This window comes from Argentina silus, assembly GCF_951799395.1.
Source record: "Argentina silus genome assembly, chromosome: 3".
In the NCBI taxonomy this organism is placed as follows: Eukaryota; Metazoa; Chordata; class Actinopteri; order Argentiniformes; family Argentinidae; genus Argentina; species Argentina silus.
Genome location: NC_139657.1, coordinates 9,549,884 through 9,571,258, shown reverse-complemented (window position 1 = coordinate 9,571,258; position 21,375 = coordinate 9,549,884). Strand labels below are relative to the sequence as shown.

General features: G+C 48.5%; 1 protein-coding gene across 1 annotated transcript in view; it reads right to left on the bottom strand.

The window, feature by feature from the left end:
• The window catches only part of igf1ra (insulin-like growth factor 1a receptor), a gene marked incomplete at both ends in the record, with an annotated part of 75,698 nt that overhangs the window by 5,956 nt on the left and 48,367 nt on the right, over positions 1 to 21,375 (bottom strand). Inside the window, 14 exons of the mRNA XM_083666210.1 lie at positions 898 to 1,127; positions 1,263 to 1,333; positions 1,582 to 1,684; positions 1,788 to 1,953; positions 2,069 to 2,211; positions 2,616 to 2,896; positions 8,391 to 8,598; positions 9,043 to 9,210; positions 9,535 to 9,767; positions 9,912 to 10,038; positions 10,244 to 10,452; positions 11,837 to 11,981; positions 12,461 to 12,597; positions 13,603 to 13,903. Of these exons, the coding sequence (XP_083522336.1) occupies positions 898 to 1,127; positions 1,263 to 1,333; positions 1,582 to 1,684; positions 1,788 to 1,953; positions 2,069 to 2,211; positions 2,616 to 2,896; positions 8,391 to 8,598; positions 9,043 to 9,210; positions 9,535 to 9,767; positions 9,912 to 10,038; positions 10,244 to 10,452; positions 11,837 to 11,981; positions 12,461 to 12,597; positions 13,603 to 13,903 (2,522 nt within the window). The remainder of the gene's footprint in view (positions 1 to 897; positions 1,128 to 1,262; positions 1,334 to 1,581; positions 1,685 to 1,787; positions 1,954 to 2,068; positions 2,212 to 2,615; positions 2,897 to 8,390; positions 8,599 to 9,042; positions 9,211 to 9,534; positions 9,768 to 9,911; positions 10,039 to 10,243; positions 10,453 to 11,836; positions 11,982 to 12,460; positions 12,598 to 13,602; positions 13,904 to 21,375) is intronic.

Below are 21,375 nucleotides of genomic sequence, written 5' to 3'. Positions count from 1 at the left end.
GCTAGGAAGGCTAGAACCAAGCAAAATAAAGTGTATTTTTAAGCCATTGCAACAACTTTTAACGACCAAATGATCTCACGAAATGTTTCTTTACATTTCAGTGATATGACAAAACAAAAGGAAAAGTTGCTAACCCATATCATTTTGGTGTGAATGTTTTTGGGGAGTTTTTGTCCTGCCCTCCAATAGACGACCTGTCTAAAAAAACAGCGTTCGGTCTCCTTATTGAAAATAAAAGAGGCGTTGCCAAGATGGCGGTGGAGTGAACCGGCTTCCTTTAAAGAGGCTTTGGTACAGACCATCCTCACTGGTTTAACTGTACAGTATTCCCTTTGAATCATCATGGCACAGAAACACAGATTTTTAAGTGCTTACATTCCCCGACTCACTGAAATGATTAGGAATTGTCTTTGTTTTTTGAAACTCTGCCTTCGCTTAACGAATGCGACTGAGGAACTTTGATGAAAAAAACTCATTCCTCTAAATTATTTAAATTGATCTTAATTATTAAGTGATTGGCTTTTAAAACACCCAGACATGCAAAAAGGTTGTAACGCAATATTTCCAGAGGGCAAAATCCTTAACACTTCCGTTTAGCTGAATGAGGATTTGGCTGTGATTGAACAGAGATATCTCAGGATGTGATATGTCATAGCTCCCTGTACACTGGGTTTGGCTTCAACCTCTGACCCTCTACAGCCAAACAGGGGTTTCTGACCCTCCCACACCAGGAAGTGATGACTCCAACTCCCAGGGGGTCACAGGCTGAGGCCCTTTGTCTTAACCTTGACCCTCTAAGAAATTGAACAGATATCTTCGATTGACCTTGTATCCTTATTTCTCTCAAGCTAGCCTGACGCTGATGCTAACGGATGATACAGAGTCTGTCTCTCTCACCACGTGGTGACAGTTGAACTCCTTCATGACGGAGGCCTCGTTGAGGAACTCGATGCGCTCCCTCATGCTGGCCGACTCGTTGACGGTCTTGATGGCCACGCGGGTCTCCACCTCGTCCTTGACCACACCCTTGGCCTGGCCCTCATACACCATGCCGAAGGATCCCTGGCCCAGCTCCCTGCTCATCACAATCTTCTCCCGGGCCACCTCCCACTCATCAGGCACGTACACTGGCAACACAGGAGGGGAGGAGGTCAGAACAACCCACAACACAATACACCAACACACCATCAATACCAAATGCAGCCATGACATCACATACAGTCGTGGGTGATGTGACAACGGTATGTTCAAATGGTTCTTACTCTCAGCAGCACTGAAGTACTCAGGGTTGACAGAAGCATAGAGAACTCCATTCCCCAGCCTGTCGTTGTTCCTGTGGGCACAAACACGTGTATGTCACTCTCAGCCAACGGAGGCAGATTGAACAGCATGTCTGGGATAGATCATTCAATGGCACAGTCTACAATCTCACGCATCGCCTGAAGCAGGAACACGATTGACTGACAATAACGCTTAGCAAAAGCACTTATCAAAAATTCATGATGAACTACGTTACAAAATCAAAGACAGAGGGCTTGGTGATAGAGATGTTTGTTAACCGATGTATTTAGCTTCCCTTACCTTTTTTTGTTGACAAAGAAGAGTGCGATGAGGAGGCTGGTGATGATGACGATCACGATGATGGGGATGATGATGACCAGATAGAAAGCGTTGTCATAGTCACCTGCAGAGAGGACAGAAATCAAACTCTTATACCTGAGCTTTTAACCACAATTGGATTTTTGAGCATTATCATCAATACAAAGCCTTTGTCCGTGGCTCCTTACGTTTGGGCGGTGGTACGTAGAAGGACACAGGTTCAGTCCAGGATCCGTTCCCTGCCAGGGAGGTGGCTCGCATGCGAGCCGAGTAATTCCCTGATCCAAGGTTGGTCAGACGAGCTCCTCTGTGGTCCCGGTAGTGCTGGCGTGAGACACACTCGTGTTTCTCAGGCTGGAAGACACAACAGACACATACAGGTGTCACCGTGGAGGTCAGGGATCATCGTTCAAGGTTCAGGGTGGAGGCTCTGTGGTCCTCCCTCGGAGGGACCTTGGCATCGACTCACCTCAGTGCCCTGCCGGAACTTGATCTCATACATCAGGATGAGGCCGTTGGGTTTGACGGGCGCCGGCCACCGCAGGAGCACAGAGCCTTCCACCTTCTCATCCCTCTCCTGGATCACCCGCCCTGGGATGTCATCCGCCTTGTCTGAGTTACACAGAAACACACACACACACACACAATATCATATATGTTTTCCTGCAAATAGACCATCATACTGAATGTGATTTTCATAAAGGTACAATAAGATAAAAAAAAGTGGCCTGGGGTGGTCCAGTGGTCTAGCACCATGACCTAAAGTGCACACATATGCCCATGTCGGCATGGGTTTGAATCCGGCCCCTGCTGACATACCCTGACCTCCTGACTTTCCTGTCTTTCTCCACTATCACTATCCAATAAAAACTGCAAAATACAAGAGTGGGACTACCACACTCCAAAAAATAACCTTTAAAAGTATGATAGAACGGAACAATAAATAATGGTCCTTTCTACAGTCGTCATCATGTTGGTTTATAAATGTTTCCTACAGTCACGGTCGTGAGGCTGACCTGCAGGTTTGGTCCTCGAGAAGACGAAGGCCGCGGCGCTGCAGCGGCGAACCTCCTGGTTGCAGGCGTGGATGTCAATGCGGTACACGGTGAAGGGCTGCAGGTTGGAGATTTCCATGGAATCCGTCTTGCCCCTATCCTCCATAAAGGGGTACTCTCTCTCCTGGGGCTCCCCGTCCGTCCCGTTCCCCTCCAGGCCTGTGGTGTTGCCCCCCGCCGCTCCACGGCCCAGAGTACCGTTCGCCACGCCAAACAAGTCCCTACGCCTCCGGTCTGGGGGTCTGACGGACAGATGGAGGGGAGGCGTACAGAGATACGTTAGAGAGAGAGCCAGAGAGAGAAATGCACTGACTGACTGCAGCAGAGAGAGAGCACTTAAGTGAGGCAGAAAGAGAGATAAAATGAGGGACAGAAAGCGAGGGAGAGAAGTGGGCTTGCGGCTCTGCTTGGAGAGATAACCGCTGAGGGAAGCAGAGGCACAGTTAAATAGGATACATGTGAGATGAAGTCAGCCAGGCAAAGGCGTTATGCCCCCTGGGAAACCTGTTACAGCACACAATACATTATACTGTACATACACAGCCCACATGACATCATTGACACCAACTCACACAGAGCCAAAGCATCGCCTTCAACCCCTCCGGACAGGGCGGGGTCTCGACACAATAGCGGTTAGAATAATTTGGTAAAATGACTTGTTTCTTGTGGGATGCGACTCTGACTCGACCGAGACAGTACAGTAAGGCTGTGTTGAAGCGGAGTGGACTGACGGGTGTGATTTGTTGTTGCTGTGTGTCCAGCTGCACTGTGCGGCTCCCTGTGGAGCGGTGTGGTGTGATGAGGTCAGAGGGGTGGGGGAGAGGTGGAGAGAGAGCACATGTCCACACGCTGTCAACACCCTGCCTGTACAGTACACTGACCCCTACTGACACGGCTGCTCTACTTGTCCCCGTCCACGGTAGACATGTAGGTGGCACGTTAGTGACAACATGGTTGTTACATCGTCATGAGGTCATTCAATGGCATATGGAGTTCAGCTCTTTATTCCGCTTGTGTAATAACACATAGCCACTCAACTCCGTTACAAAGCTATTACAAAATGTATGATATGTAACAGCATATTAATACAATGCTGGTACCGGAGTAATACAGTTACTACACAGGGAGAGGGGCAACTTCATAATGTACAGTTTGACCGACATATATAACATGAGATGGGAAAGTAATGAACCGCTTGTTGATCATTAAAGAAGCCCATTTTTACATGATAAAAGATAAGGCAAATAAAGCAATTTGTATGTACAGTATGCTTTTCTGCTGATGCCAACATTCTTCCACTTCTTCTCCTTGAGTAACGGAGACGTATGGAAACACTATCAAGAGGACGATGGATGATGATGATGATGATGATGATGATGATGAGAAGTACAGAAGCTGGAGAGTCGCCTGCAGGTGGGCTCTGGCGCCACTGACAACGTGCCGGCAGCGGCAGCAGCTCACCAGACCAGACGCTACCAGGCCACTGGGGGGGGGGGAGAGGGGGGGGGGGGCCGCTGTAAAGATTGGCTCTCTCTGGGTCTCTGAATGAAAGAGTTGAACAATCAGCCCACAGAGGAGTCAGCTGAGGTGAGGAAAACAAAGGACTTTCTGACTGGGGAGAATGTCTGTAAATGTCAGTGTTAGTGGTGGAGAATGAGACTGATGGCGCTGACCCAAAGGTCAATCAGACAACCAAAGAAATACTTGAAATCACACAGGAATTGCTCAAACTGCAGTTAAAGTGAGTGATTGCAATGATCTTTTTGGACAACAAAAACAGTGACTGGAATTAATGAGTGTGCCTGAAATGACTGTGATCTCCAGGGACCAGTATTTCAAAATGTTTAATCTGAATCAGAATGGTCCGGATCCTTTTTTGCTATGCGGCATCAGATCTATCTGGCTGTTTTCCCCCATACGACTCAAAATCAGTTAGATGATCTGATTCTGAATAGCAAAAAATCATTCAGATCCAGATGAAACGTTTTGAAATACTGGGCCCAGAGGATTTCTCCCTATCAGTACGTCACCAGAACATAACAAACTACGGCTGAGGATTCAATCAGTACACTGTAACTGCTTACCAAATCACCATCTGAATGATAACATTTGAGACATTGATGCACTACACAAACCCAATGTCTTTGTCCTCTGCAAACTATCCATTGCCGATATGACAAAGAACCTTGTAACAAAGAACCTTGAGACTGACCAGGCACCCAGGGGAAAATGGTATTTACTGAGAGTGGAAAAACACAGCCGACACACAGAGATCTGTGGGAAAACCCAGTAGCAATCTCACACCCCTGTCAACATTCCATTCCGACAGTTTTAACTGCTCCGGCAGAAATCGAGATACCGGCTCTCCAAAACTCTTCGTTACTTTTTACCGATACACAGAACAGCAACGAGGACTGCTAAAGCATTAATGAAGATCTGTTCAAAGTCACGAGCGCATGAAAGCCAACCCACAAGACTGATTGGCATTCACAGTCACTGTTGAAATACGGCTTCACACTGGGGAAGCAGTGGGGAGAGAGGGAGAAGGGGATGTTGGGTAGACCCCCCCCCCCCCCACGCACACACACTGGAACAGGTCACATGAGCCAGCGTGCATGGGAGGTCTAAGGGCAGGGCTGATCTCTCCCGGTGCTAGCTAGCGAGGCAGGCCAGCCGAGTGGAGCGGCAGCCACATAGAGGGCCAGACTGAGGCAGAGGCTGAGGCAGACCCATAGAGGGCCAGGCAGAGGCAGAGGCAGAGGCTGAGGCAGACCCATAGAGGGCCAGGCAGAGGCAGAGGCAGAGGCTGAGGCAGACCCATAGAGGGCCACGCTGAGGCAGAGGCTGAGGCAGACCCATAGAGGGCCAGGCAGAGGCAGAGGCAGAGGCTGAGGCAGACCCATAGAGGGCCAGGCAGAGGCAGAGGCTGAGGCTGAGGCAGACCCATAGAGGGCCACGCTGAGGCAGAGGCTGAGGCAGACCCATAGAGGGCCAGGCAGAGGCAGAGGCAGAGGCTGAGGCAGACCCATAGAGGGCCAGGCTGAGGGAGAGAGGCAGACCCATAGAGGGCCAGGCTGAGGCAGAGGCCGAGGCAGACCCATAGAGGTCCAGACTGAGGCAGAGGCCGAGGCAGACCCATAGAGGGCCAGGCTGAGGGAGAGAGGCAGACCTGTCCTTAGATGAACTAACAGAAGACTGGAGCGTGACCTTCTAACCAGACTGAGTTGACTGCAGCTGGTGTCCTTCCTTGCCCTCCTAAAAAAAGACCTCCTGTTTTCTCACCTTTACGCTGCCTGGTCCTGAGAGGGGGACATGATGACCAGCCAGAACAGCGTGATTTAACGCCACTCTTAAACCACAGCAGCTGAACACAGCAGCCTCACATACCAGTGAAAAGAGAGCCGGGGAGAAAGGGGATCTGAGACCTCTCAAACTTCATGCTCATGTGAAAGCCCATGTAGTGTACAGCTCTGCTGTGAGGTCTCTTCATGTGAGGTGAGGCGAGGCGAGGGCCAACAGCAGGTAGACCACTTGTCCTTCCTTGTATCTATAAGTGTGTATGTGTCATCATGTGTCCACTACAAGAATGATGTCAAGTGATCATGGTTGCTGATAGATGGTTGTGTCATCTCATAGGAGGTCCCCCAGACCAGACACAGTCTATTCCCTGTGTCTCACTATCCTCCGCTCCTCCAGTCAGTCAGTCAGTCAGTCAGTCAGTCTGTCCTCAGCCCCGCTGCTCTCCGCTGGGCCGGCTCAACCCGGGATCTTCCCTCTTTCCTCATTCATTTGAATTCCAGATGGCTTCGCTGTACATTTCCTGGCATCCACTCACTCCAAACCACGCCACGGACAAAGAGAGTGTGTGAGGGGAGGAGGAGGAGGAGGAGGAGGAGGAGGAGGAGGAGAGAGCGGAGAGGAGAAGGAGGGGGGGGGGCAGAATGGAAAACATTTCCTCTTTCTTTATGTTTCTGTGTTTCAACAGCCTCCCTCTTTTTTCCCTCTCTAAAGCCTGAACTTTTGAAAAATCACACTAATTCAGAGGCCCTTCCCTCGAGTGTTTTGTGATAATGCGTACTCTGTTGTAGTGGAGAGGCTGTGCATACACAAGCATAGCCCTCAGCAGCACACCAAAGACCTGGCACTTCACTGTTTCCTCAACAGCTATACTATAACAAATCAACACTAAAAAAGGCAGGGATGGGGAGAGAGGGAATGAATACAATTAATAACAATAGAATGGCTGTTTTATCGTTGCCTTTCTGAGACATATTGTTTTAATTGGACAAGACTGTAACACTGCATGAATGCATGAACATGTTGTAGTGGATGATGAACTGTACTGTACTGTACAGTATCAAGCAGTCTGGTAAAAAGACAATGCTTTACAAAGTGCCTGACTGCAGAAGGTTCACTGTAACTGAACAAGAACATCAGAATGTTTTTTCCAATGATTTTGGTTTGTGATACACTGAAACTGTAGTTTATGGAATACTCAACACTGTATATATCATTAAAACTCCCAAAATACCCTGAAGTGGCATAAAATGGTGAATTACAGTGGGAGTGAAAGTATAACTCTACACACCTCAAAAAACAGACTTACAATACATAGACACACACACAAAGGCACACACACACACACTCACTCACACACACATGCACACAGACACAGAGACACACACACACACGCACACACACACACGCGCACACACACACACACACACACACACACACACACACACACATTCACACATTCACACACACACACACACACGCACATGCACACAGACACACAGACACACACACACAGCCACATCTGCCATCTGGTATGAGGAAACAAGTGGCCTGAGTTTACCCTGAAAAAGGCTCAATTTCAAAACCCAATCAGGCTGTGTGTATGTGTCTGTGTCTGTCTGTGTGTGTGTGTGTGTGTGTGTGTGTGTGTGTGTGTGTGTGTGTGTGTGTGTGTGTGCGTGTGTCTGTGTGTGTGCGTGTGTTTGTATGTGTCTGTGTATTTGTGTGTGTGTGTATGTAATGCATCTGTTTGTGTGCGTGTGTCACTGTGTATACGTAGGAGAGTGAATATGTGTGGGAAGAGATTGGAGTCTTTGAAACTGTAAAACATCCGTAGCCACGAGCTAGGTGAAACGATAACACAACACAGATGTCAGTCCCCATTCTGGCAAAACAAAAGCCTAACCGGCTGCAAGTGTGCAGCCAGCGCAGACCCTTCAGACTCATTAATCACATCTCTCTCTCTCCCGGGTTTGTTTGTACTGCCTAAATGACTGCCTGCTAGGCCCCAATACCCTGCCGCCCCGTCGTCGTCATGGCAACGGAAAGCCACAAGTGCCGTAAGCAAGAGTCCTGAGTCCTGTGTGTCTCTGCGCTCTGTCAGAGGGGGCTCCTGACAAAGCTCCAGCCCACCAGCACCACACCAGCCCCTCTCTTGTCTCTCTCCAAAACCCCCATGTTTAGAGCCTGTCACTCCCACAGAGGAGCCATTCCACCACCACTGCCTTCTGGATTCTGCTGCTACTAAAGCAAACAGGGCCGACATTGGTGAACTCAAGCTCTTTGATAGTCATCTCGGGAGACTGAGAGTAGGTTTGGACCGCAGCTGTAAGCTGTGGAAGGAGAAGTCAGCCTGAGCTTTCTCAACAGTATCACAGAGCTGAGCTCAATCTCTCCCCTGTTGCCGAGGTTCCCTCCCTGCTTCCTGCAGACACCTACCTGGGTGTAAAGATGGCGTTGTGTAGGAAGTTCTCAAAGACTTTTTTGTAGGAGGCGTCGTCTATCTCTGCCTTTAGGTCCTCCTTGGTCTTGGGGCAGGGGCAGCACGGCCCCTTGTCCCCTCCGGTCATGTCTGACTTAGTGGGCTTGGTGTCCTCGTCCATGTCCAAGACCCCCGTGGCAGAGATGCGGATGGGGATCTTCAGCTCTGGGTGAGAGGGGAACAGGAACCATTAGCAAATGGCTACATCGTTAGCAAACGGCAAGATTCACCAACAGAAGCACAACAAGTGAAGTGAGCATGGAGAGTTATGCGCAGGAGCGATGAATACTAGGTGAGGAGCAGTGGAGGCTTGTGGAAGTAGAAATCAGAGGACGGGCTTGTCGTAAGGTGTGGAATGGAATGCGTGTTTTGATACCATTCCTCATTCCAGTCTATGCATTACAATGAGCCCGTCCTCCGATTTCTACCTCCACCAGCCTCAACCGGTGAGGAGAGATATTTGTTGTGGAGCAATTTATATGGACTTCATAATGCTCAAAGATAAAAGAGAAGAGAGTGAATATAGGAAAAAAGGAGTAAGAGAGGACGAAGAGCCATGGGAAAAGGAGGAGGAAGAGGAGGAGGAGGAAGAGGAGGAGGAGGTCTAACCTTTGGAGCAGTAGTTGTGCTGGTAGAGCTCCCTGTCCTCAGTCTGCTGTTGCCAGCGGACCAGGTAGAAGGTGAGGTTGCCGTTAGGGGAGATGGGAGGGGACCACTTCACCACCAGCTTGGAGGAGGAGTTGGCATACGCCCGGACCTCCACTGGCATGGATGGCTCTGTGGAAGAAAACAAAACACACACACACACACACACACACACACACACACACACACACACACACACACACACACAGGCACGCACGCACGCAGACACAGACAAACACACACACACACACACACACACACACACACACACACACACACACACACACACACACACACAAACGGTGATTCTGTGAGCATACTCTTCACAGTAATGTTACAGTCCAAAACGTTTCTAAGTGCTATCTTCAGAGGGGTTCCCTGGGGTTTAATCTATAGAGATACATACAGGTACTGTTCTCTACGGTTCTATCAGACAGCTTTAGTAGTCAGTGTTACCTGAGGGGCTGGTGCGGATGTAGACCACGTCACTCTTGGCTCCCAGGATGTGTTTGTCCTCCACCACCAGAGTGATGGCCTTCACAAAGATGGCGTACTGCGTCCAGGGCTTCAGTGGGGACAGCAGCACGCCAGGGTCAATGTCTTTGTCCTGAGGTAGGTCCACGTCCACCATGTTCCAACTGTTGGAGCCACACCCATCCTGCCCGAACTCTGTGATGTTCTGGAACTGTCTGTAAAGCATGAAAACACACAACCTTCTGTTCATGGAGTCTGAGGCAGAACAGTAACTCTGAATCCACATCTTGCTAAAACCAGGATAAAGGTTTGATAGTCAAACATCTTGATAGACAAACATCTTCTCTGAGAATACTCACGCCTCCTTGTAGTAGACGATGAAGCTGACGAGGTCTCTGTAGTCTGGCGGCCGGTACCGCTCCCAGGTCAGCTTGATACGGTTACTCATGGTGCTGTTGGTCTTGAATTGCAAGTTGTGACTCTTACCTACACACACACACACACACACACACACACACACACACATACACACATCGTTGACTGACTTCATGCATATCCTCCATGAGTTGAGCACAAATCAAATTCATCCTTGTCGATATGAGCTGAATGATATACTTCTAAATATGATACGAATGAGCAGCAGCAAGAGGAGACAGGCGTGATCGGTAGGTGACACGTCAGGGGTACTCACAGCTGGCTCTGTCCCCGTTGTGACGGAAATCGTCCTCTTCAAACTTCTTGGTGATGTTGGTTTTCTCCCACATCTTGTGTATCTCCGACATGCACAGTTTGGGGTTGAAGCGGAAGAAGAGCTTCCCGGCTCTGATGGTCAGGTTGTGCTGGGACCAGTCCCACAGGTGCTGCAGGTGCTGGTTGTCGATGGCTGAGAAAGAGTAGATCCTGAAAGGAAAACAACAGACAGGTGTTCACGACCTGTACATTTGACAGCAGGTCAAATCTCTGTTTTTACTCAATTCGGTTTATTTCTCTTTCCATCAATAAGCAGCGCTGAGGATAAAGTCGTCAACATTGTTGTCGGGGGCTTGTGGCCTAGTTCTCTGTCTGGTAGATGAGTAAAGTGTTAACAGGAGCAGACGTGAGAGAGGATCGGGTTTCTGCGTGTCAGTCAACACATACACAGACACAGCAAGAGAGAGAGAGAGAGAGAGAGAGAGAGAGGGAGAAGGACACAGAGAGAGACAGAGAGAGAAAGAGAGAGAGAGAGAGAGAAAGAAAGAGAAAGGGAGAGGGAGACAGAGAGAGAGACAGAGACAGGGAGAGAGAGAGAGAGAGAGAGAGAGAGAGAGAGACCGAGAAAGAGAGGGAGACAGAGACAGAGAGAGAGAGAGAAAGAGAGAGAAAGAGAGAGAGAAAAAGAGAGAGAGATGAAACAGAGAAACTCTAACCCCCCCCCCCTACACACACACACACACACACCAGCTCCATAGAACACCTCAGGAACGAGGGGAACGCCAACCCTCCTTACAAGCATTCCTGTAGCTGAAACTCTACCCCGGGAGAGATGACAACAAGAGGGGTGAACGGCTTTCCCACGATCCTCTCTGCCGTCTCCAGAACAAACTCTCTCCTCTCTGAGAGGGGATAGGCTGGCGGTGACATCATGCGAGAGCCCGGAATAGGCCAGGGGACCTGAGTGTTTCCAATCACACAAGCCCATCATCCACCTTTTCTCTTGTTCGCAGGGAGAGGCCTGTTTTTGGCATGTGTTACTGTATGTGTGAATTCCCTTGTACTGTAAGGCCTACTGTGAATCTTCCCAGCCATGACAATATGAAGGGTTGACAACAGTGTTTGGCTACCTATCTGCAGCACTTTCTGACACACTCCTTTTCACACTTTTTTTTAAAGACATTTTCAGTTCACCATTTTCAGTTCACATTTTCAGTTCAATTTCACCGCGACATTTACGTCATATGCCCCCCCCCCCTACCCCCCCCCCCCCCCCCACTCCCCGACATACCCTCTTTTCCTGTCTTTCTCTACTGTCTCTATCCAGTATTAACTGAAACATATGAGAGTGAAACGACCATACACCAAAAAAAGAACCTTTTCAAAAGAAAAACGAAAGACAACAAGTTTCTGTCTCAAGGGCTGCGGTTTAAGACTGACACGTTCACTGATCCATACACACAGCCCAGCCCAGCCCGGCCCAGCCCGGCCCAGCCCGGCCCGGCCCGGCCCGGCCCAGCCCGGCCCAGCCCGGCCCAGCCCGGCCCAGCCCAGCCCAGCCCAGCCCAGCCCAGCCCGGCCAGAGTGGTCGTACCCGTCCATGAGCTCCTCCCCATGGATGTAGCGCAGGCTCTTGAGGAAGGAGAGGGAGCCAAGCGGGTGGGAGTGGCGGATCCTCACGTAGCCTGTCACTGTCTGGATCAGACCCATAAAGCTCTCCAGCTCTGAGGCGATGTTATCTGGGGAGAGGAGAGGGAGAGAGACACACAAACACAGGCATATACATACAGACACACGCATACGCGCGCACACATATAGACACACACATATACATATACACACACACGCACGCACACACACACACACACACACACACACACACACACACACACACACACACACACACACACACTGTGTGAGAAGCAGGGCTCTGAACAACATCAAATCCAAAATGGAAAGACTACTGCTACTACGTCTTTACTCCAGAGGGGAATTCCCCCCTGCAAATATAGGATCGCACAAACGTTTTGATATCTACAGATAAGCCGTAAGTCAGCCCCGTCAACTGAGCAAATAAATAGCATAATAGCATAATGTGATAATTGACTTGGGGCGCAGGCAAGCTGATGTTGTAATGTTGACTCTGCGGCCCACACCAGCAGTCCCAGCGGCCCCCTGCTCCCCCGCCTGTCTCTGGAGAGAGTGGGACGGTACTCACTGCCACGGCGGATGTTGATGTGCAGGTTGCCTTTGATGACTGTGCATCCCATGAGAGACTGAGCCGCATCCACTGAGTCAATGGTCTTAGAGTCGCAGATCTTATCACACAGGCCATCACACTCACTGCAGAACATGCTGGGTATGAGAGAGGGGGGAGAGAGAGGGGGGGGCGGGGGTGAGGGGGTGGAGGGAGAGAAAACGGTCAAGAAATAGCCAGACAAGCAAATCAAAATTCACACAGAGTGATGCCAGGAAACGTTGGATGAAGACGTCTCGCCCTCACTCCCCGAAATTCCAAAACATCAAGATGTAATAAATGTGTCCTTTTGCTTTGAAATACAAGGTCACTCTCTGCATGAAGTGTGAGATCTTTTCTAAGTCCTCATGTGAACCTGGTGTTTCGTGAGAGCATGAATCACCGAGTGGCCTTTAAGACAAAACAAGGGTGATATGGCCAAAATTATAGGGCAACAAAGACTCAACATGGAATGTTTAGAAAATGACAAATCAAAATACGGAGATAAGTTACCCTGAGTCACAAACAAAGACGTTCTCTCATCCTAAGCTCACGTCAAACACAGGAAATGTCAAGGAGTTTTTAAAGCACTGCTGTGATTAATTCCCTTCTGAATGCCTTTAAGCAATCTGCATAACGTCTCTTTAGTCCCCCATGTTTACATTCACAGTATACTTTGTAGTTCACGACTACGCCCTGCAGGTCCTGCTCCGGTTTCTAGACATTTCCAAATGCTCGAGTCTTGTATAGGCCTGCTGGGCTCTGAGGTCAGCATCTTTCTGAGTTACAGTACAGTAAAGGAACTGGAAAGTCCACAGGCTTCAAAAAAACAAAACATGAATAGCTTAACGTGACGTTTTTGCCTGCAGCACTTCCAGCTCCGGAGGACCAGTTGGGGGGGGGGTGTTTTTTCTCCACGTGAATAATTAAACAACTTGGCATGCGAACCCATAATACAACAAAACACAGGGCCACACAGACCCACAACAAACACGTCTGAGATGGGTATAGAGGAACAAGGACTCAAGCACAGTCTAGTATCTCTGTGAGCGATAGAGCCGTCCCCTAACGAGGACCGTGCCCGATCCCGCAGAGCCCTGGAGGCCAAGCCCCTACTGCCTTACCTATTACTCTCATTGCGTGTGAAGCCAGAGGGGCACTCAGGCATACACTCTCCTCCGTGGATGACAAAGTCAAAGTCGCTGGGCAGGTGCACGCGAGCGCACAGGTCCATGGTGATGCAGCGCCAGCCTTCAAACTTGTAGGTGTCCGGGGGACATTCCGCCACGCAGCGGCCCTCGTGGAAGTAATGCAGGCAGGCGGCACACGCCATGTCGTTGTCCGCCTCAGTGCAGCTGCCCAGGCACTGGCTGTGGCAACACTCACCTGAGTCTGTGCACGCCCGCTCACATCTGTCCGGGCACACTGGAGAAGACAGAGGGGGGGGGGGAGGGAGAGAGAGAGAGAGGGGGGGGAGGTCAGTGTCAACAGTAGGTCTGGAACACAGGGCCACAGAGGAGACACGGTAATGCAGCTAACAGATAAAGCACCAGCTCACTGTTTAAGCTCATCACATATTAAAAATACAATAAATTAAATGGCTTTCAGACTGGAATACATTTATAAGCGTCTTTCCCTGGAGAGGAAAAAAAAACGGTTAAATGGGTATACTATTATTAGATCTATAACAAGTGCTCGGAGGACAGGAGCGAGGATAGGTGGTGGCATGGCGAGTTTCTGATTTAGCGGTGTGTGTGTGTGTGTGTGTGTGTGTGTGTGTGTGTGTGTGTGTGTGTGTGCGACCGCACGCGTGCGCGTGTGTGTGTGTGTGTGTGTGTGTGTGTGTCGTACGTGCGAGCCTGTACTGTGATCGTTGGAGGTCGAGGAGAGGCAGGCTTTAGGATTAGTGGGCTGTAGAATGGTAATCGCTGAGCAGAGCCGGGGAGCTGGAGAGCGCTGTCAGAGGGGAAGTGGTGCGCCGTCAGGGCGTCGAATGTTTGCGCAGGGCCCCTCTCTGCTCTATGCCAGCCTTGTTAGTAAACTGCAGAGCTGGCCCCACTACAGATAAATATTATTGCTGTTTGGGACTATTAAGGGAATTCGAGGGGGGGGGGGTGGGAGGGGGGGGGGGGGGGAGGGGAGAGACATAAAGCAAATGTCTCGCCAGCAGATGAATTGCCTTTGACTCCAGGAGTAGGGGAGGCCTCCCCATCACACACAAGGTCTCCCTACAGCACAGCAGGGGAGCAAGCCTAGACTGGCTCCTACACGGCGCACAGAAGACCCTAGATACACAAGTGTGTAATACACACCCCCTCAAGATAACTCGATATGAAAAATGATCTTCAAATGCTATTATGGCATCACCATAGCCAAAGGACATCAACAGTTTTCTAACATAGCCTATAATGTCACTTTGTGACACAGAAAGTCCCCTATTTACAGATCCTAAATATCTCTCCAGGGAGAGCTGGATGGTTTTCAGAGAACTGCTCGAGAAACAAACACTGATGTATTTCTTTTGGTTTACCCATATTGCGACTTAACTAGGGACACAGATGACGGCACTTACAGAGCTCATATTCAAACTACCACAGCAGCTTCCAAGAGATATTCTCTAACTTCCGTCAGGACCGTGAGAAAATCGACAGTAAAACGTGTGTGGAGAACGCTGGCGTGTTTCAAATTAAGCGTTTAGCAACATGAAAAACAGAATCCACTGTGTGTTTACTGAAAGATAGCTAAGGGACTGAACCGCACTGCAATGTGGAATCAATAACAGCAGTATTGGGACAGACAGTGACTTTTGTTACATGATGGGAAAGAAATGCACCAATGGAGTCTCTGCTCTCTTTACTGATCATTAAACCTCAATTTTTCTTAATTTACTGTATAGGATAAACGGATGATTGGGTGCCACTATTTATTGTGAAGACTAGACATCATGTCAAAATAATAAATACCAGCATTGTCAATAATGGAGAACACATGACTGTGAGTTTAATCTGTCAGTGATCAGAACTGAATATATTTCCTGGTATTTTATTATGAGAGCTAAATGGTATTAACCCATTGGCTGCTTATGATAATCCCGTGGAGAGGAGAAGAGAGGAGAGGGGAGGAGAGGAGAGGAGAGGAGAGGAGAGGAGAGGAGAGGAGAGGAGAGGAGAGGTTTTCTCTAATGCACCAAAGGGCATCTGAGTCTGGCCAGGGAGAGACACTTTATCATGAGAGAGAGAGAGAGAGAGACAGAGAGAGACAGAGCTCTCATGATAAAGAGAGCTCATGATTGTTTACTTGTGTATTAGATGTCAGAAGATCAGCTCTGTGCTTTGCTCGGTGGAGAGAGAGGGAGCAGGACTGCCGAGCTAATCTCAGTTATGAATATTTCATGCTGCTTTCCTAAACATCTGTGTACAGTAAGTTAAGAACGTGACAGGGCACTACAGCAACGCTGCAGAGCAAACACATCCTCCCACAGTACAAACTCACGCTTCTCCTCACAACGGAGGAGGCTTGATCATTCCCACTCCAAACCATATCTCAAATACTTGAGATTCTCTCTCACATTCAGTCGAATCGCAAGCCGTGCACATACAAGAGGTGGAATGACTAGAACATTCCTTCAGGGTTTTGGAAGAAAAACAACAATTTGAACATGTTCCACTATTTGCTCCAAGGAAGACACACATGGGATGGGTCTGATCTTTCACAATTCCCGCAATTCCAGTTTATTTCACCATGAGCTGACGTGTGTCTGAGGGGAAATGTTCTACAGCATAATGCCTATCACAGGTTAGATACTGTATGGTGGAATGAGCCTATTAAATGAGAGCTGCACTCCCTTAAATAGCCATATGGCCCTTTTATGAGCTATATATAGATACACAGTTCCTCGTTCTAATTGCAACTCTAACCAAGCACTGGCTCAATGCTTCCTAAATACCTAGCCATTCTGGACCTAATCCATCAAGACACTTATATCTCCTAACTATCTAATGTCAACACTAAGCGATTCATACCCAAGCTAGGACTTGATCTAGGGAGTTGATCTCCATATTTGCATGATGAGAGGTGAGCAGAGCTGCTCTTGCAGGGAGAGAGAAACAAAACCCCCAAAAATCAGGAAGCCATTAATTTCTTGGAATTCCACCAAAAGGGGGCAGCCCAGGCAAACTCAGAGGGGCCTCATTGGAAGAGGTTCCGCATCATTTGAACAGATTCCTCAATGAAGAGAAATTCCAAACATGCATACCTTCCGCTGGGAGGAAGCGGAGGGGGGTGGATGGGGGTGGGTGGGAGGTGGGTGGTGGGTGGTGGGTGGTGGGGGGGGCTTGCTGCTTCACAATCCATATAAGTCAACCAACGGTTTCCCTGTGTGACCAAACAACCCGTGGTATCAAGGATACGATCCTTTATTTATAGACACCCCAAGTGCAGGCCTATTTCCACGCTGCTCTGCTCTACACACAGCTATGCACGGCATCGTGGGTGTCCACTGCTTCAGAGGAAAGGCACTATACCTAACAAGGACGGGGATCCTCTCCCTGCACCACCAGTCTGGCAATGTGTCTCATTAGTAGAGGTCCAAATGAGGATGTTTTGCACTAGAAGATATCTCAAAGTTTAACCTTATAACGCTGAATTACACAACATCTCCAATGTAAATAGATGGTTGTGCACTTTCAGTTGGATTGAAAATGTGATTTTCAGATTGGAATACAGTATATGTATATATACTGTATATGCCACTGGAAAGTAGTTCTGCCCTATTTAGACTGCTGCAAGAGCTGCTCAGCCCAGAGATGTCCAGCCAACAACACTCTCCTGTATGACGCTACAGAGATCCAGCAGGGTTGGTGTGGGGTGGGTGAGTTTATGTACCATACTCTCATCCCTGCACAATCCTTCCTCCCTCCCTATTTCTCTCTTCCCCCTCCCTCCTTTTCCCAGAGCGAACCGACTGGTCAGACGCCATCGACACTGCCTGCCTGCCTGCCTGCCTGCCTGCCTGCCTGCCTGTCTGCCTGCCTGCCTGCCTGCCTGCCTGCCCGCAGAATCACTGCAACGTGAGGAGTGGCATAGTCCATCTATTCTTTAGCAAATAACGCCATGAACACAGACCCCCCCCCCCCCTCCTCCCGCCCCTCCCCTTAGAGACATCCACACATTCCTCTACTCTCCACTAGATCAAATAGGGATCAAAAAAGCTACACCTAAAAACACTGCTGTTTGCAGAAACAGAATGGAGAACCTATGCTGTGTAAATGCATATTGACCCATTTGGATGGGGGTTTTTTCCCTGGCGTTTTCTTGCGTCTGGTCAGTGGACTATGTAAAGAATCCCCAGAATGTTCCGGCCAGCAGGGACAAGGAGTACAATGTTAATCCCTCTGTGCTCCGGACCAACACAATAACAACTTCAGGAGACAGGAGAGGAAATAGTATATGGCCTCAGAAGCCGTTGTGACTTAACTCTGATATAGTGTCTATTAAAAGAAAACCTGTGAGCCTGGAGAGGAGATGGGAGGGAGGATAGAGCTTCTCTTGCAGGAGGAATGCGTAGGGCCAGGATGCAGATAATTAGCGATCTGAGACACTAGAGGTTTTGGCTGACTGACACGCTGCATCTGCATCACACAGCCTCAGATCCCTCCATGGGGGCTCGACTCGCTGGGCTGGGCTGGCAGGGGGCATGCGACGGGGAGCTGTTAGCGATTTTGGGTCTGGGACCCATGTGACCCACAGCTCGCCCCCCCCCCCCCCCCCCCCCCACCCCTCCGACAAGCCCGCTTCACTCCCACCTCCTCCCTCTCTCTGTCTGCATGTCTGTCTGTCAGTCTTTCCGTTCTAAAACCCTCCGATCTGTTAAGTAGATGGAGAGATCTCACCACTGTCTACTTGGCGCAGGACGCATCGCGATGATCCAACAAATAAACATTTCACTGTTTAAATATCTTATCATAGAATTACAGGATTTCTTTTTTTTTTTCCTGCAGAGGAAACACAGATGCTTACAGAGAGCCTTATGCAGCTCTGGGTCCTTTGACTGCGTGACATGTCTCTGCAGCCAGGGTGCTTGTGTACTGTAGGCTACTACAGTGTTTACATCTGGGAAACGAGTGACACGTTTACACCCTGCACGCAACACAGCTGCAAAGCTCCAGTACACGCACTATCATAAAGGCATAATGTGGCAGGAATACAATGTTAACTTTAGTTACAGATTCACAAATATACTCTATATTAAGGCAAAACGGGAGGCAATGGAATCACCTTTGCGATATGTGATTTTCTATGCCAATAGATGTATTTAACAAGAATAAGAACAGTAATTCAATCACTACCATCATTATTATTATTATTATTATTATTATTATTATTATTATTATTAACAATAGAAGTAGTAGTAGTCATAGTGGTAATAGTATTACTATTATCATTATCATCATCATCATCATATACTGTCGCTATTATTGCTTCTATGCCTAGTTTTAACAAGTGTTATTGTTAATGTTGTACAAATGAAATGATGTTAATGAGACAGTCAGATCAGCAATCATCACAATTATTATTGTCTGATCATATGCCCCTACATCCAATGTACCGGTGTCATCGAGAATGAATAGCAAGCGTGACAGACAGTTGGGAAATCATTCATTATTCAAAGGGGTGGAGTTGTGGGGGGTGTAAACTGGCAGACATTTGTCGTGGGCCAATAGCAGGCATGCGGGGGAGGTTCTAATCTGGATGAGTGACATGTTATTGAGTCTAGAGCCGAGATGGTAAACAAGTCCTCTCCCCGGTGCGGGAGTGGGAGGGGTACCAGTAACCATAGTGATTAAACATGCTCCTTTTTCAGCGTTCTTTGTCGCTATAGCTTCAGGAAAAACCTGAAAAGAAGCTGTTTATGAAAATACAATATTCCCTTCACTGGAACTGCACGAGTCAAACGCATAAGACAGTTGTACCGTAGATAGACCACTTGAATTCATGTTAGAGTCCCTGCATGTGTTCTGTCTGTGACTGCAATAATCTGCTATAAATGCAAATATAAACATGACGTACAACCTATTGTAAAGGTCACCTTGGCATTGGATGCAGTCTGTCAGAGGAGTATATGTATCTACATGATCAAAACCAAATGATTATAACGTTAATAGCCTGTCAGCTTGTATTTCATTTGATCTGGAAACATACGCAGCCTTCTGTACCTCTATGGTCAATGTACCATATGTTAGATCTGATCGGTTATCTCTCCTTGACCTATTAACATGAGCCAGGTCCATTAAATGTTCCAGTAATCTCAACATCCCATCCGTCTCCTTATCCAGTCTACCGACCAAGAATATCTATGGATGTTGAAAGTGAACTCAATAAGTGCGCCTTAAGCGTATTGTATAGATACAGGTATAGCCTGTATACATTCTGTATACAGTGTCAACGCCCTGGTGCTCAGATTACCAGAGCTGAGAGAGAGAGAGAGAGACGTAGGATGTAGCTGAGAGAGAGAGAGAGAGAGAGAGAGCGAGAGAGACGTAGGATGTAGCTGAGAGAGAGAGAGAGAGAGAGAGAGAGAGAGAGAGAGAGAGAGTGAGAAAGAGAGAGAGTGATGTAGGATGTAGCTGAGAGAGAGAGAGAGAGAGAGAGAGTGAGAAAGAGAGAGAGTGATGTAGGATGTAGCTGAGAGAGAGAGAGAGAGAGAGAGAGAGAGAGAGAGAGAGAGTGAGAAAGAGAGAGAGAGAGACGTAGGATGTAGCTGAGAGAGAGAGAGAGAAAGAGAGAGAGAGAGAGAAGCGGAACAGGAGTAGCAGTAGCAGCCAGCTGTCTGGCCTGGCCCGGACGCCACCAGGCAGGCCCTATGTGCTGCTCCTGCAGCCGGAGTCCGACCCCCGTCTCCCTGAGCTCCATCAGGCCACATCCTCATCCGGCAACCCGATCCTCCCCTGGAGCCCCCAACGGATCACTCCAGACACTTGTTTAAACCACATCAGCACGGAGAGAGAGCCAGAGAGAGGATGCTTCCTCTACTCAGCTACACACAGCAGCCCAAGGCAAACCACACCAGCAAATCCAATACCCAGTGTAACTGTTCCAACAAAGCTTTTCTCAAGGACCCAAAATAACCCACTTTAATCAGGTGTTTTTCCACGTTCACAGACACAACACCCGTCTGTGTTTTGATGAACTTTTTTTTACGTCGTTTTGATCCTCGCTGCGTTTGCGGAGGTCAAACTTGGTTGCTTCTACGATCAAGGTCGACCAGACTTTCTCATGCAGACTCAGGAAAGCTGGCTCAGGAAAGCTGGCTCAGGAAAGCTGGAAATATCTCTCTCTTCAGTGTTATGCACCTAGGTGTGTGTGAACTCATTCCTCCCAGCCCAGTGTTTTTGGGACTCTTCCACTCCCATGCCCACTAAAGACCAGCACTGTGTTTTTCACAGAGGTATGTGCTGGTCTGTGTGTTCAGGCATGCATGGCATTTCCCCTCACCCGGGTTCAGTCACAACAACACACACACCCCTTCCTTCCAGCCTCAGGCCAACTCCACAGCTGCCGCTGATGCTGCCGTTGTTGTTGTTGTTGTTGTTGTTGTTGTTGTTGTTATGCTGTTCATATGCACGTACTTATATGCAATAGTGTTCGTCATACCAACAGTAACTATTGTTTTGGATACAGTATACCTAAAATAATCATGAGCGAGACTATCTGGTAAAGCCTTTAGCAGGTAAAAAAACAAAAACAAAAGAGTGCTTCAAAAGAGGTTCTTTAATCAGCCAGGTTGCTGTGACCATAGAATTACATCAAATTATTATTTTGTTTAGAAATGAAGGGATTTCTATCGCATCTTTAATCCAACTAATTTAGCAGTGGGTAAATCTCACATGTACAGGTAT